The 15,045-nt window shown below is 41.6% G+C and overlaps 1 protein-coding gene across 1 annotated transcript; it reads left to right on the top strand.

Annotated features, from left to right (window-relative positions):
* Positions 1–6,317: 6,317 nt before the first annotated feature.
* Positions 6,318–7,720, top strand: LOC131687664 (uncharacterized). Its single transcript, XM_058971761.1, has 2 exons — positions 6,318–7,571; positions 7,619–7,720. The coding sequence occupies exons 1-2, from the start codon at positions 6,318–6,320 to the stop codon at positions 7,718–7,720; spliced, it is 1,356 nt and encodes a 451-aa protein (XP_058827744.1).
* The last annotated feature ends 7,325 nt before the right edge of the window (positions 7,721–15,045 follow it).

Here is a 15,045-nt window from a genome sequence, read left to right as displayed (position 1 = left end):
CGCAGTATCTAGAGTAGCTTCGGGAGGACATATACCCTCCTTAGCTTTACCTGACCGGGAAAGGTCGCTGCCATAACATAAAAGTTCCGTAGAGACCAAAAGAACGTCGTTGATGGAATCTGGCTGATTGCACCCATCGGCATGCTGCAATTGTGGATCTAGTTTAAGGTGCGCAGTATCTTGAGTAGCTTCGGGAGGACATATACCCTCCTTAGCTTTACCTGACCGGGAAAGGTCGCTGCCATAACATACAAGTTCCGTAGAAACCAAAAGAACGTCGTTGATGGAATCTGGCTGATTGTACCCGTCGGAATGCTGCAATTGTGGATCTAGTTCAAGGTGCGCAGTATCTTGAGTAGCTTCGGGAGGACATATACCCTCCTTAGCTTTACCTGACCGGGAAAGGTCGCTGCCATAACATACAAGTTCGGTAGAAACCAAAAGAACGTCGTTGATGGAATCTGGCTGATTGTACCCGTCGGAATGCTGCAATTGTGGATCTAGTTTAAGGTGCGCAGTATCTTGAGTAGCTTCGGGAGGACATATACCCTCCTTAGCTTTACCTGACCGGGAAAGGTCGCTGCCATAACATACAAGTTCCGTAGAAACCAAAAGAACGTCGTTGATGGAATCTGGCTGATTGTACCCGTCGGAATGCTGCAATTGTGGATCTAGTTCAAGGTGCGCAGTATCTTGAGTAGCTTCGGGAGGACATATACCCTCCTTAGCTTTACCTGACCGGGAAAGGTCGCTGCCATAACATACAAGTTCGGTAGAAACCAAAAGAACGTCGTTGATGGAATCTGGCTGATTGTACCCGTCGGAATGCTGCAATTGTGGATCTAGTTTAAGGTGCGCAGTATCTTGAGTAGCTTCGGGAGGACATATACCCTCCTTAGCTTTACCTGACCGGGAAAGGTCGCTGTCATAACATTCAAGTTCCGTAGAAACCAAAAGTACGTCGTTTATGAAATCGGGCTGATTGCACCCATCGGCATGCTGCAATTGTGGATCTGACCGGAGAAGGCCGCTGCCATGACGGGCAAGTTCCGTGGGAAGCAGATGAACGTTGTTGATGGTACGATCTTTTGAACTGTACAATGATTGCTACTTTGAATAATCAATCATGTTTTTCCGCTTTTCTAAGTGTTTAGTGTAAACCGGGCAAAGGACACTCCAAGCAGCGTGATTTGTGTCAATGGTAAGCTTTCTCTTAATGTTGAGATTTTCACAGTTTGCACATTTCTGCGTCTTGGATTTGCATTCTTTCACGGGGTGGTTTTCACTGCAGATTGGGCACTTTGAAGTTTCTGCTTTGCATTCATTGCTCTTGTGGTTGTATCCGCAACATTTAAAGCATCTTGTCACCTGCAGTCCATCAAGCACTCTGCATCGGTCCCACCCGCAATTAAGTTTTTCTTTCTGCATGACCGCTGTGAACGTTTTAGCATCGAGTTCAATGATAGCACTGCAGTTGTTGAACTGAAATTTCTCATTGCGGTATGCTTTTCGAAGCTTGAAGTGCGTCAGGTTTTCAAAGACGTCGTTTTGGCTCACTAATGTGTCTCTCAGCTCATTTTCATCCAGTACATCACTCATGCCGACTAGTTTGATAGTAGGTCGTAAATTCTCCCTGACACTGACATCGTATTTGCCGTCCATGTTTTGCTCTACGTGTTTCTTCAACAGCTCAACACTTTCATCATCTTTCAGCGCAATTACAACCTCACCATTCTTGCCGTTAATCACTCGTTTTACATTCACACTTCGAGCATCCACTTTCCTTCGCAGCTCAGCACGCGCATCGTCAACCTGTATGCCTTCTTTTGGTCTTATGATGACTACTGGGTCGGGCTTTTGAATGGAATCCTTTCTCTTGATTTGTTCTAGAGTTTTGTTGTCGGTTCGACCTTTCACCGCATCCGCAAAGCTTGTTTTTGGCGTTTCGTCGTTGTGGTTTTCACACTCATCCACTTTCCTCCGCTTGGCAGATGATCGCGTAAGTATACGTCGAGGCAGCTCATCCTTATCTCCACCAGCGTCAGTAGACCGTTTATTAATTCGCACTATTTCTTCACATACTATCTTTTTCACTGTTTGTTTGAAATTTTTTGCCATTTCCATAACACCCGCGAGATCATCTAATTTTTTGGCAATTTCATCTAGTCGTTTTTCACTGTGCCTATCCTCGAACTCATTCAACGCTAGACACGCATCGCACACGAACACGGCATTGTGGATCTTCTGCAATAGCACTATTTCTTCTTCCGTCGACCCGGGTAGACAACGTACATGGATCGATAATTTACATCGACCGAAGCATTCAACACTTGCATGACCATCTATAATAGGCGTAGCGCACTGAGCACACGGCTGGCTAGAGCTGCCGGGCTCTTTTTCTTCTGCGTTCGTATCCACGGGCATTTGGCCCGGGCAAAAAATGATAACAAAACAGACACTTAGCAGCGATTATGGAGTCTGAAATTTTACAAATATCTCCGTTTCCGAACCACAGATTAACAGCACTTGTTATTTATTGTTGTGGACCCACTTTCTCACTCTACATAAATTAAAAATATTTTTGCACAACCAGATATTACACATAAAAATATGTCGATTTGTGATCAGACATAAAAACTAATTGATTACACCGTCAACACTTAGTTGAAATGGACACACAAGAATTTATTGATACATTTCTAGAAAAATTATTCAATATATTGCCGCATAACTTTATAGCTGAGCAACAAGCAAACTACTTGAAAGACATCAAAAGCAATTTGAAAGCTACAGAATGCATCATTATCTGTGATTTTTCGGAGAATTATTCTTTCGTTGTGCAGGATGCAGTTCATTGGCTTTCATTGGGTAGCTTTCATTGGGTAAACGCTCAATGTACTATTCATCCTTGTGCTATTTATTTTAAAGACGAAGAATCGGATGATTTGAAGTTTACTAGTTTTATTGCAATTGCTAACTCCACTAAACATAATCATGTCGCAGTTCGTTTACTTTTGACTCATTGTTTAGCGTTCATAGAAGGTAAATTGCCAGGCTTACAACAGATTTTTTCTTCTCAGATGGATCAGGAAGCCAATACAAAAATAAAATGACGGCAAAGCGAGTTTGCAAGGCCATCGTGTAATAACAGCCCAAGAACTTTATTCATGGGCTATTTCTAAGCCAGATTCAAAAATACACTATCAGCTTTTTACATTTTTTATAAAAGAAATGTATAGAATTCGCTTGGAGGTACTCAATTTCGGAATGGGTAAACACCATTTGAATTTGAAAATAAAACGCAGTAAAACAACAATTGAATTGTTATACTTCGCGAAATGCATGAAGCAGCAAACATGCTGTATAAACATCCGCTGAACGACCGCACCACGGAGTGCCTAGCAATGACACGTTGACTTGAGTCAATCAGTCTTCAGTAAGCAGTTCAACCGAGTAATCAAATTACAGCATCATGTGGCCGTTCGGAAATGACGAATCTGTTAATACCAACGTCAGCGCGCACGACGTTGTGTCTTACTCCATGGACGGCGCCTTCATCCTAGTGATCGTCATTGTCAACATCATATGGAGGTGGCGGCGCAACACGAAGCGCCTGAAAATGCTTGAGTCGGCACCACGTCGATCACATATCGAAACTTTGTAAACGAAATGAAATAAACAGCAAGTTAGTCTGCATTCGACAGCGAATGTAAACGTATTCTTTTTTCTCGTATCACAGTTTCCCGGGTTTGTGATAGCCATCAGGCTATCACTCTCCGGTATCTATTCCCAGCAATGGGAAATATCCATTGGTGACCCCAACGGGATCGCAAATTTGCGATCTGGAAACGCCCTAAATTAATGAAAAAGGCCTCGAGACAGTGAAGTGTAATGATGATTGCCCCGTGAGGCCCAAAGTGAAACGTAACGCACACGACGAAGTGCGAAATTAATGAAAATGCCTCGGGACAATGAAGTGTAATGATGATTGCCTCGTGAGGCCCGTAGTGAAACGTAACGCACACGACGAAGTGTGAAATTAATGATAATGCCTCGGGACAGTGAAGTGTAATGATGATTACCCCGTGAGTGCCTCCCGCGAAAGTGAAAGTAATGCACATATGAAGTGCAAATGCAATGAAAATGTCTCTCGCGTAGGACAATAACAAAAGTAGTTAGGAAACCGCGTGAGTTTACACAGCCTTGAATCAAGAAAAAATGACAGATCCAGTAGAGGATCCTACGCTGATCTGGCGAAAACAGCTTGCAGCCCTGGAGAACAGCATCACTCCAATCGCCAGGGCTGCAGAAAACACCTCGTTAGAGGACGACCTAGAGACGTTGGTCGTCCAACAGGAAATTTTGACAAGCCTCTACGAGCAGGCTTGCGCGATCATACTTAAAATTGAAGGCCGAACGGGCCACTCGAACCGAAGGGAGGTATTGCTCCCAATCTACTTCAAGGCTAGGTCGGCCCTAGCAAGAAGAATTCGGACGGAACAGCAGAGCGAAACCAACCAAGATGGACGTTATCGCCCTCAACTAGATCAATTAATCATCTTAGGCAGTAGCCGAACAGACCATTTACCTCGATTGGAACTACCTAAGTCCATGGCTCAGCCACAGAGTGGCTGTCTTTCAAAGCGCGCTTCGAGAAGCGTGTATCAACACTAACGGAGGACGCAAACAAATATGCGTTCCTCACCAAATGCTTAGAGTACGAGCCAGCAAGGAACACTTGGGAGGCTCTCGAAAACTCCGGTTTACCATTAAACGAGGCATGGATCAAACTGGAGGAGAGATTTTATAAGAAACGGATAGCCTTCGAGGGATATTTTTTCAACTTACTGAAAATGCGAAAAATCAGTAAGCTGTCACAGAAGACAATTCTTGGTTTGATCGACGCAGTTGACACATTGTTGTCCGCTACAAAACAAATTGCTAACGAAGACCACCAGCAGCTTAATTGCATTGCCGACGGGCTGTTGGTGTGCATAGTAAAAGAGCGCTTGGATGAACAGACGCTATCACGCATTGAAGAAAAAATGGATCTTCAAAAAATTTATAAATGGGAGAAATTCAAACATGAGTTGGAGAGATTTGCAAATCAGCTCTCTTGCAAAGCCGCCGCCGAATCGGCGCATTCAGGTCATACCCGATCCCAACAACGAGCCGCAGCCACAGCAAGCGGCAAAGCAACACCACAAAACGAAAAAAGAGAAGCATATCGGTGCTTCGTCTGTAACAAGGAGGGACACAATGTGCATGGATGTCCTACTTTTTCAAAATTAGACGTTCCCGCGCGAAGGAACAATTAAAGTTTCAAGAAACTGTTTCAATTGTTTCGGAAAAGGACACGGAACGAAGTTATGCAAGTCGACGAAAACATGTCAAAAATGCAATGGTAAGCATCACACAATGCTTCATAGGGAGGAATCTGCCAAAACGGAGCATGTTCCAGATGCACAAAGAGGAAAAGATGCTACGCAAGCATCCACCAGCACGACAGCGTGACTAAGCCAAGAAGAATATGTCTTCTTGGGTCTAGCAATGATTTATGTACTCGGAAAATCTGAGTGGCACTCATTTAGATGTTTATTAGACTCGGGCAGCCAAGTCGAAACGATTAACGAAAAAGCTGCTCGCGCACTAGGAATCCCGCAACACCCTATCAACGTAATGATTAACGGTATCACCGGACAATCACATGCTAAGCGGGGCATTAAAACGATAATTGCCTCACACGTTCACAGTTACCAAGAAGAAATCGAATTGATGATCGTTCCCAGAATCCTGGACGACAAGCCAAACACAACAATCGACAAAAATGCAATGGAAATTGCCGATATCCAAACCATCGGCAATTTCCATTGCATTCCATAGCCGATCCCGTATTTCACAAATCAAGAGAGATAGATATTCTTCTCGGAGCAAGAATATTTTATAAGGTTTTGGGACGTGGACGAATCAGTACTTCCTCCGGTCCTACTTATCAAGAATCACCTTTAGGCTGGATAGCGTGTGGATTGCTCCAACATGGAAGCTCCAGCACCCCATCACTGGCTGCATCGACCTGCAGCAAAATCGAATCGAGTTATCCACAAGATGAATTAGCCAAATTAATCGAGAAATTTTGGCGTCTTGAAGAGTCTGGCGTAAAGAACTGGGAACCAAAAGAAATTGATGAATGCGATGCAGAGTCGCACTTTCGCAACACTCACAATGTTGCTGCAGACGGCAGATTTATCACGAAAATTCCGTTACGGGGGGAGCCATCGTCGTTGGGTGACTCTTACCCACAAGCTAATAAGAGGTTCATGTCGCTCGAGCGGCGACTTGGACAGAATCCAGGACTGTACAACGAATACAAAGCCTTCATGCAAGAATATGAAGATATGGGACACATGGTGTCCATCGCCGCAGAGGACCTTCACAAGGTTAAATACTTCATTCCGCATTCATGCGTAGTGAAACCCGATTCCACTTCTACTAAGGTAAGAGTAGTGTTCGACGCTAGTGCCAAGACGACTAGCGGGGTATCCCTCAACGATATTCAAATCGTGGGACCCACCATTCAAAGAGAATTGTTTGATCAACTGATCGAATTCAAAACACACGACAAGGTACTGATGGCCGATATAGCTAAGATGTATCGGTTAATACTGATTACAGATCAAGACACTTGGTTGCAATGCATTCTGTGGCGATACAGCCCAGAAAAATCATTGAAAGCATACAGATTGATGACTGTCACGTATGGTGAAGCATCTTCTTCATTTTTGGCCTGTAGGGAACTGCACGAAGTAGCCGAAAAATATCGAGAGATAAATCCAAATATCGCTAATATTATTCAACAATCATTTTACGTTGACAACCTTATGATCGGAGCATCAACCACTACGGAGTTGATGAGCATGAAACAACACATTGAACAGGCATTACTGCGCCACGGATTTCCGCTACGAAAGTGGGCAGCAAACGACATGTGCGCTCTGGCAGGGATACCAGAACAAGACTTGAAGCCTCTGATCCAAGTTGGAGATCAGGAGGTTATCAAAACATTAGGAGTCGCCTGGAATCCTAACAAAGACGTATTCCAGTTTATCAGTGTCAACGCAACAAGCAAGGCCTTGAAAGCCCTCACCAAGAGACAAATGGTCTCCAAAATACTAAGGTTATACGATCCATTGGGCTTAGTACAACCCGTGATCGTAACAGCAAAAATTTTGATGCAAGAATTATGGACTAACAATATTAGCTGGGACGACGAAGTTCCAGACTACGTTTTCAATGCATGGATGAAGTATGAGGCATTACTTGCCGAACTGAAACACATAGAAGTACCTCGGATGACGATTCCGAGCCAAACAATCGTGCTAGACTTGCACGGATTTAGCGATGCATCTGAAAAGGCGTACGGATACGCCATATATCTACACTCAATCGATTTGAGGGGCAACGAAAGCACAAAATTGCTGTGCGCGAAAGCAAGAGTGACTCAACTGAAAAAAGTCACACTGCCTCGCTTAGAGCTCTTGGCGGCGGTACTATTGGCAGAGCTCGCTGTCAAGGTAAAGGACATTTTGCACAATCGAATCACATCAGAATATTATTATAGCGATTCTCAGGTGGATTTGAGCTGGATAAAATCCACGAGCCCACGCTGGGGAACATTTATCAAGAACGGAATCACGAAGATACACGACTCCACGAAACCTGAATGTTGGAGATACGTACGCACGAAAGAAAATCCCGCTGATCTGGTATCAAGAGGAATCCCAGTCAAACGGTTACTCGAAGACAAGTTGAGTTTCTGGTTACACGGCCCGGAATGCATACAAACAAGAATGAAATATCCACTAAGTGGCTAAGAATATGACGCCACTGCAGAACAAGAAAGACTTAAACAACCAAAGACATTACTGGTTGCAACGAAAGGTAGTGATTGCGCTGACAGCATTTCCAAATTCAAGTATCATAATTCATATGACAGAACTGTAAGACACTTTGCATGGCTAAGATGCAATTTACAACATGAGGAAAACAAACAATCAGGGTATCGCGCACGAGGCGCGATCTGGCCCGCTCATCACCAATCAGGGTATCGCGCACGAGGCGCGATCTGGCCCGCGCATCACCAATCAGGGTATCGCGCACGAGGCGCGATCTGGCCCTCATCACCAATCAGGGTATCGCACATGAGGCGCGATCTGGCCCGCTCATCACCAATCAGGGTATCGCACATGAGGCGCGATCTGGCCCGCTCATCACCAATCAGGGTATCGCACATGAGGCGCGATCTGGCCCGCTCATCACCAATCAGGGTATCGCACATGAGGCGCGATCTGGCCCGCTCATCACCAATCAGGGTATCGCACATGAGGCGCGATCTGGCCCGCTCATCACCAATCAGGGTATCGCGCATGAGGCGCGATCTGGCCCGCTCATCACCAATCAGGGTATCTCGAACGAGGCGCGATCTGGCCCGCTCATCACCAATCAGGGTATCGCGCATGAGGCGCGATCTAGCCCGCTCACCACGATTGAACTAGAGGAAGGACTATCACTTATAGTTAAAATCATGCAAGCCACTATCTACCCAAATGAAGTGGCAAGAAATCAGGAAAAATGGAGAGGCACCGAAGAAGGGAGCTTTTCAACACTTGTGCGCCGTTATCAAGAACTGCATTATACACGTCACAGGTAGACTTCAGAACGCGGAAATGTCTGCATCACAAAAAACACCCATGTTAACCCATTATTGCCCAACTTATTTTTCACGCGCATCACAAATTGTGTTTTCCGGTCGAAGAAAAATGATGTGGTCATTCCAGTAAAATTATTTTTGTACTCAAAGTAGCTGATATAATAAGGAATAACCAGTGAAAATTTAAGATTGATCGGTTTATCGGTTCATGAGATATCGTGATCGCAGCGGATGAAATTTTCAACAATATACTACTCCGAGATAATCGAGCTTTACTGTCGGTGCAGCGAGTCAACGGTCTAGCGTATCAAACACTACGCACCGCCTACGAGTGGTTAAAGGGTGGCGGTCTATGAATAGATGTAACTCAAGTTGTAGTATTCCGATCTTAATGAAACTTTGAGAAAATTTTCCTCAGCGTATGTAGTTTCAGAATATTTAATTTACAAAAATTCGATTTTTTTCATCCTAACAAAATTGTGTAACCCCTTAAGGGAAAATTGATTAAAAACAAAACATAAACACCGGTTTAACCACTCTAACTTCTCTAAACATATTCTGCAAGAGTATATGAACAATATTAACTCGTTGATAATGCCTGTTCTGCGTTATTAATTGAGTAATAGGAGTTATTCTTAGCACCTACTATATATAGTAGGTTGGGCAATAATGGGTTAATACCAAAATCACACCCGTTTTCGAGGGTTATAATCCGAAAAATACACGAAGATAGATTTCACGTTGGAACAAATTTGGCAGAAATTTTGGATGAGGGATCTCCGCCGAACCGTTCAAGGAGATATCCAACACTGCATATTATGCGCTCGAATGTGTCCTAAGCGACTTCAGCAGCAAATGGGACAATTACTAACGCCGAGAGTGAACGAGTCACCGGCTTTTACACACACAGGAGTGGACATATGCGGTCCTTTCGAAGTATTACTCAATCAAAGGTCGAAATACAAGACGACAGCTTACGCTTGTATTTTCGTTTGCTTTGCAACTAAAGCAACACACTTGGAAGTCGTCGAAAATCAATCGGCAGCATCATTCATATCCGCTTTACTGCGATTCACCTTGGTGAGAGGAATACCTGAAGTTATCTACTCCGACAATGGGCGCAACTTTGTTGGAGCCAGCAGAGAATTGAATCAACTAAGATAGATGTATAACAACGAAACTTTTCAAAACAAAATCGTCGACAGTGCAGCAGCCCACGGAATTCAATTTTCATTCATACCACCCCGAAGTCCGAACTTTGGAGAACTTTTGGAATCAAACATCAAAGTTGCGAAGTGACTATTCAGCGCAGCGGCGCGGGGAGCCCAATTGAACATTTTGAAATTACAAACACTGTTTTATCAAGTGGCAGCGGTTATGAATTCGCGGCCATTGACGGTTATTTACATAACGCCTGACGCACCAACTTCGGTCACACCCGGACACTTTCTAATCGGTAGGCCAATGCTGAGCATGCCTATTCCGACTCAGGAAGTCAATGCAAACAATCTAACGACGAGATGGAAGCGCGTGCAACATTAGCTTGAGCAATTTTGGCGGAGGTGGCGCGAAGAATATCTCCATCAACTCAGAAACTATGCAAAATGGACAAAGCAACACAGCAACGTCAAGGTTGGTCAAATCGTACTAATTGGCGACGATCATATACCCAGTTGTAGTAGCAGTTGTACGAACCTCCACCGGTACATACAAACGAAATGTTCGCACACTAGCTCCTCTGCCCGTGGAGGAACAATCAAGCATAATTGCACAAGATGAACACAACCATCTGGCTTCCCCAGAGCCATCACCCCCCTCACAGAAGTTATTGAGCTTGAAGACGAACCCCCACCGCGATTGATTTGGGACGGCAGATTACGTCCTCGTCCCAACGGGGGGAGAAAATGGAGGTACTCAAATTCGGAATGGGTAAACACCATTTGAATTTGAAAATAATACGCAGTAAAAACAACAATTGAATTGTTATACTTCGCGAAATGCATGAAACAGCAAACATGCTGTATAAACATCCGCTGAACGACCGCACCACGGGGTGCCTAGCAATGACACGTTGACTTGAGTCAATCAGTCTTCAGTAAGCAGTTCAACCGAGGAATCAAATTACAGCATCATGTGGCCGTTCGGAAATGACGAATCTGTTAATACCACCGTCAGCGCGGACGACGTTGTGTCTTACTCCATGGACGGCGCCTTCATCCTAGTGATCGTCATCGTCATCATCATAACGTAAACGTACTCTTTTTTTCTCGTATCACAGTTTCCCGGGTTTGTGATAGCCATCGGGCTATCATTCTCCGGTATCTATTCCCAGCAATGGGAAATATACATCGCTCAAACTTTCAAGATTTTTTCCGAGGCCCGGAAGGCCAAGTCTTATATGCCAATCGACTCAGCTCGACGATTTGGGACAATGCCTGTGTGTGTATGTATGTAACGGACAAATTCTCAGTCGTGTTTCTCAGCAATGGCTGAACCGACCTTATCCAAACCAATTTAAATGAAAGACCTATCAAACAGTAAGAACGCTATTAATTTGTTTTTGATTCTAATGTTTAGTTTCCAAGATATGAATGTTTGAATGTGTAAAAATGACGTTTTATGCAGTTTTTTAAAATTATCTGCCGAAATTGACAATTTAGATTAGCACTTTATATGTTTTTAGACAGCTTTAACGAATAATTTTCGAACAAGCTATAGATTTTTGAAATTGAACTATTATCAAAAGAGATATTTAACATTAAATGCGGACGAAAGATTTTTATCATTTCCCATTGCCAGAAATAGGACCAAAAACATGTAATCTATTATTAACGCCAAAATGGCTTATTTTAGGTCAACAGTATCATCGCAGAATTTAATGGAGGCAATATGCCCTTTCTTTTGGAATTGTGCTTTTGCTGATTAATCCCCATATGAGTGAGATATTTTCACAAATTTTCTTGGAAGTGATTATATCTAAATGATGCCTTCAGCAAATTTGTAGCTCTTACTTTTACGAAAAACTTTACTGATGATTTCAAATATCTATTTTGAATACTTTAAAAGTTATGGCTTGTTGTTACATTTCTTATAAAACAAATGTATAGAATTCGCTCAAACTTTCAAGATTTTTTCCGAGGCCCGGAGGGCCGAGTTTTATATACCAATCGACTCAGCTCGACGATTTGGGACAATGTCTGTGTGTGTGTGTGTATGTAACGGACAAACTCTCATTCGTGTTTCTCAGCAATGGCTGAACCGATCTTATCCAAACCAATTTTAAATGAAAGAACTGTAAAACAGTAAGAATGCTATTAATTTGTTTTTGATTCTGATGTTTAGTTTCCAAGATATGAATGTTTGAATGTGTAAAAATGGCGTTTTTTGAAGTTTTTTTTAAATTATCTACAGAAATTGACAATATAGATTAACAATTTATATATTTTTAGGCAGCTTATACAAATACCTTTCGAACAAGCTATAGCTTGTTGCAATCGGGCTATTATCAAAAGAGATATTTAACATTAAATGCGGACGAAAGATTTTTATCATTTCCCATTGCCAGAAATGTGACCAAAAACATGTAATCTATTATTAACGCCAAAACTGCTTATTTTAGGTCAATAGTATCTTCGGAGAATAAAATGGAGGCAATATGCCCTTTTTAGTGTAGTGCTTTTGCTGATTAATCCCCCTATGAGTGAGATATTTTCATAAATTTTCTTGGAAGTGATTATATCGAAATGATGCCTTCAGCAAATTTGTAGCTCTTACTTTCGCGAATGACTTTACTGAAGACTTCAAATATCTATTTTGAATACTTTAAAATTTATGGCTTGTTGTTTGTGGATTACACTTTGTCGCCTATTTATTGTTAATATAATAATAATCCATTGAAATAAGCCAAACCTTATTACGATAAAACAATTTTGTATTTCATTTTTCTACCAACAACCGCTACAAATAATCACCGAACAGTTCCAAGTTGTCTAGAAGGAACTTGATAACTTATCAGTGCAAAAATGTTCATTTGTGCGAACCTTCTGACTGCAATTTTTCTAACTTATAACCATCGAATCGATCAGAAACATATCCGAAAATGAAAGCGAAGTAAATAACTCCAAGCAACGGCTTAGCCAAGAGAAGGTTTTGGGGTTTAACACCATACACCTCCCCCCCACCACACAAAAAAAATTGGATTAAGTTGAAAATTTATTGATGCTGACTGATTTAATTCAATATTACAATAACAATTATCTGATCCGTACATTGATAACCTGTTGTTTTAAACATCATGAGGACTTTTGATAAATTGTCGGAATGGGGTCCTGATATGTAACTGATCTATTGGTCTTGATTTCACAGTTATCTAATAGCATCAACATCAAATTCCTGCCTGAAAAATTCCAATAGAAAATTCCAGAGTTCTGTGATCAATCATAATCCTCAGATTTCTTTTCAAATTGAGCTCGCTTTTGTAGAGATGCACTGTAATAAGGGTCTTTATTTAATAGAAAGCTAAGTTAAAATTGATTTAATGTCTATGAAACATAGAACTGCTCTCCAAAAAATGCATAACTTTCAACATTTGCACAAAATACTTTTGCCTTTCTCATTCACTCTAAAATTCGTCAATCTAATCCCGACCGGGAGGGCCGAGTGCCATATGCCAATCGACTCAGTTCGTCGAGATCGGAAAATGTCTGTGTTGTATGTGTGTGTATGTGGAAAAAATGTAACCTCTGTTAATCAAAGATGGCTGGACCGATTTGCACAAAGTTAGTCTCAAATGAAAGGTACAACCTTCCCATCGGCTGCTATTGAATTTTTTATTGATTGGACTTCCGGTTCCGGAGTTACGAGTTGACGAGTGCAATCACACAGCAAATTCCCATATAAACTGATATGAAAAATTTTCAAAATCAAATTTGTATTTTTGATGCCAAATGACTTTAAAATGCATGAAACATTGAGATTTGATGTAAACTCGAAAAACATAATGCTTGACAAAAGTTAATTTTTTTGGATTTTGGTACATTTTTGCCTTTCTCATATAGAAAGTTTATGCAATCACTCTAAAAATCGTTAATCATACCGGCCCGGAGAAAGTATGCAGTGAGGGGTTGCTACTCAAAAATTAAAACTAGTTTAAAATTTCTTAACAAGTTGAAAATTTTCGGCGGGATCCGGACCTCCCGGATTTTTCTCCATGATCCGCCGCTGGTTTCAAGCGACGTTTCAGTATCACATAGTATCTCAAGATCGTGGCTGTCGATCCATTATACGTATGTGCAAATCGTACTGAACATGTAATATTCATTTCCACCATTGTATTGAACATAACCAGCCATGGAATCGTAGTCTGGACAAATGAGAAAAGCGCAATTGCACCACTAGGTGGATTAAAAAAGGGTTTTATTTTGGGAATGCGTCGAGTTGAGACGAAAACGTAATATGATTAATAACGAGGATAACACTTTCCGAATGTAGAGCGAAATTTATGAAAAATGACGATTTCCATTCGACTCTAGCAGGTCCTGATCGATTTTGATGAGAATTTTATTTTTGTTGTATGACCAATTAAATGTATAGGTTAAATGTTCAAAAACAGTAATTTAAGGTCAAGATAACATCATTTTGAAACCGCCAATTGCGGAGGTTTAGTATCTTCGACGAGTTTTACAAACGTTAAACAGCGCATCATTTGATAAAATAATTTTGACGGTAAGAACTATTTATGGCGTTGATTTATTAGTTCTCAGTCGCGTTGGAAATTTGAGTAAAGTATAAACTTCAAATCGATTCAAAAAAATTCGATTTTTTTGGTTCAGTACAATATACATAACCCCTTTAGGAAAATTCAGTTTTCCCACCACAATGCATTGATTGAGGAATTTAGATATTTTATTAACAGAGCATTAGCAATAATTCGTTTGTATGTCTATTTTATGGGCATTTTTTTCGCTTTCCCATTGATTTGGTCTGAGATTTCTAGCACTGATGTTGTCCTATGCTGTTTTGAGCGATTCTCTGAATCCTGCCACTATCCCATGTAGTATGTGTTATCAAAAACATCGCGAAACATCAAGTTCTAAATATTCTCAAACGATATAATATCCGAAGAGTGTGAAAGAAGTTATAAGAAATGTCTCATCACACTGTTAGGTGGATTAAAAGCGTTTTTGTTGATTACTCTTTGTCGCCTATTTATTGTTCACAAATGTAATAATCCATTGAAATAAGCCCAACATCATTTCGATAAAACGAATTTTGTATTTCATTTTTCTATCTACAACCGCTACAAATAATCACCGAACACTTCCAAGTTGTCTGGAAGG

This window comes from Topomyia yanbarensis, chromosome 3 (genome assembly GCF_030247195.1).
Source record: "Topomyia yanbarensis strain Yona2022 chromosome 3, ASM3024719v1, whole genome shotgun sequence".
Taxonomy (NCBI): domain Eukaryota; kingdom Metazoa; phylum Arthropoda; class Insecta; order Diptera; family Culicidae; genus Topomyia; species Topomyia yanbarensis.
This window is presented reverse-complemented; position numbering and strand designations above follow the sequence as displayed.

Excerpts from the sequence above, each read along its gene's own strand:
- LOC131687664 (XM_058971761.1), top strand. The coding sequence starts at position 6,318 with ATGTCGCTCGAGCGGCGACTTGGACAGAATCCAGGACTGTACAACGAA. Across the intron at positions 7,572-7,618 it reads TGGCAGAGCTCGCTGTCAAG|CGATTCTCAGGTGGATTTGA; the intron begins GTAAAGGACATT and ends ATATTATTATAG.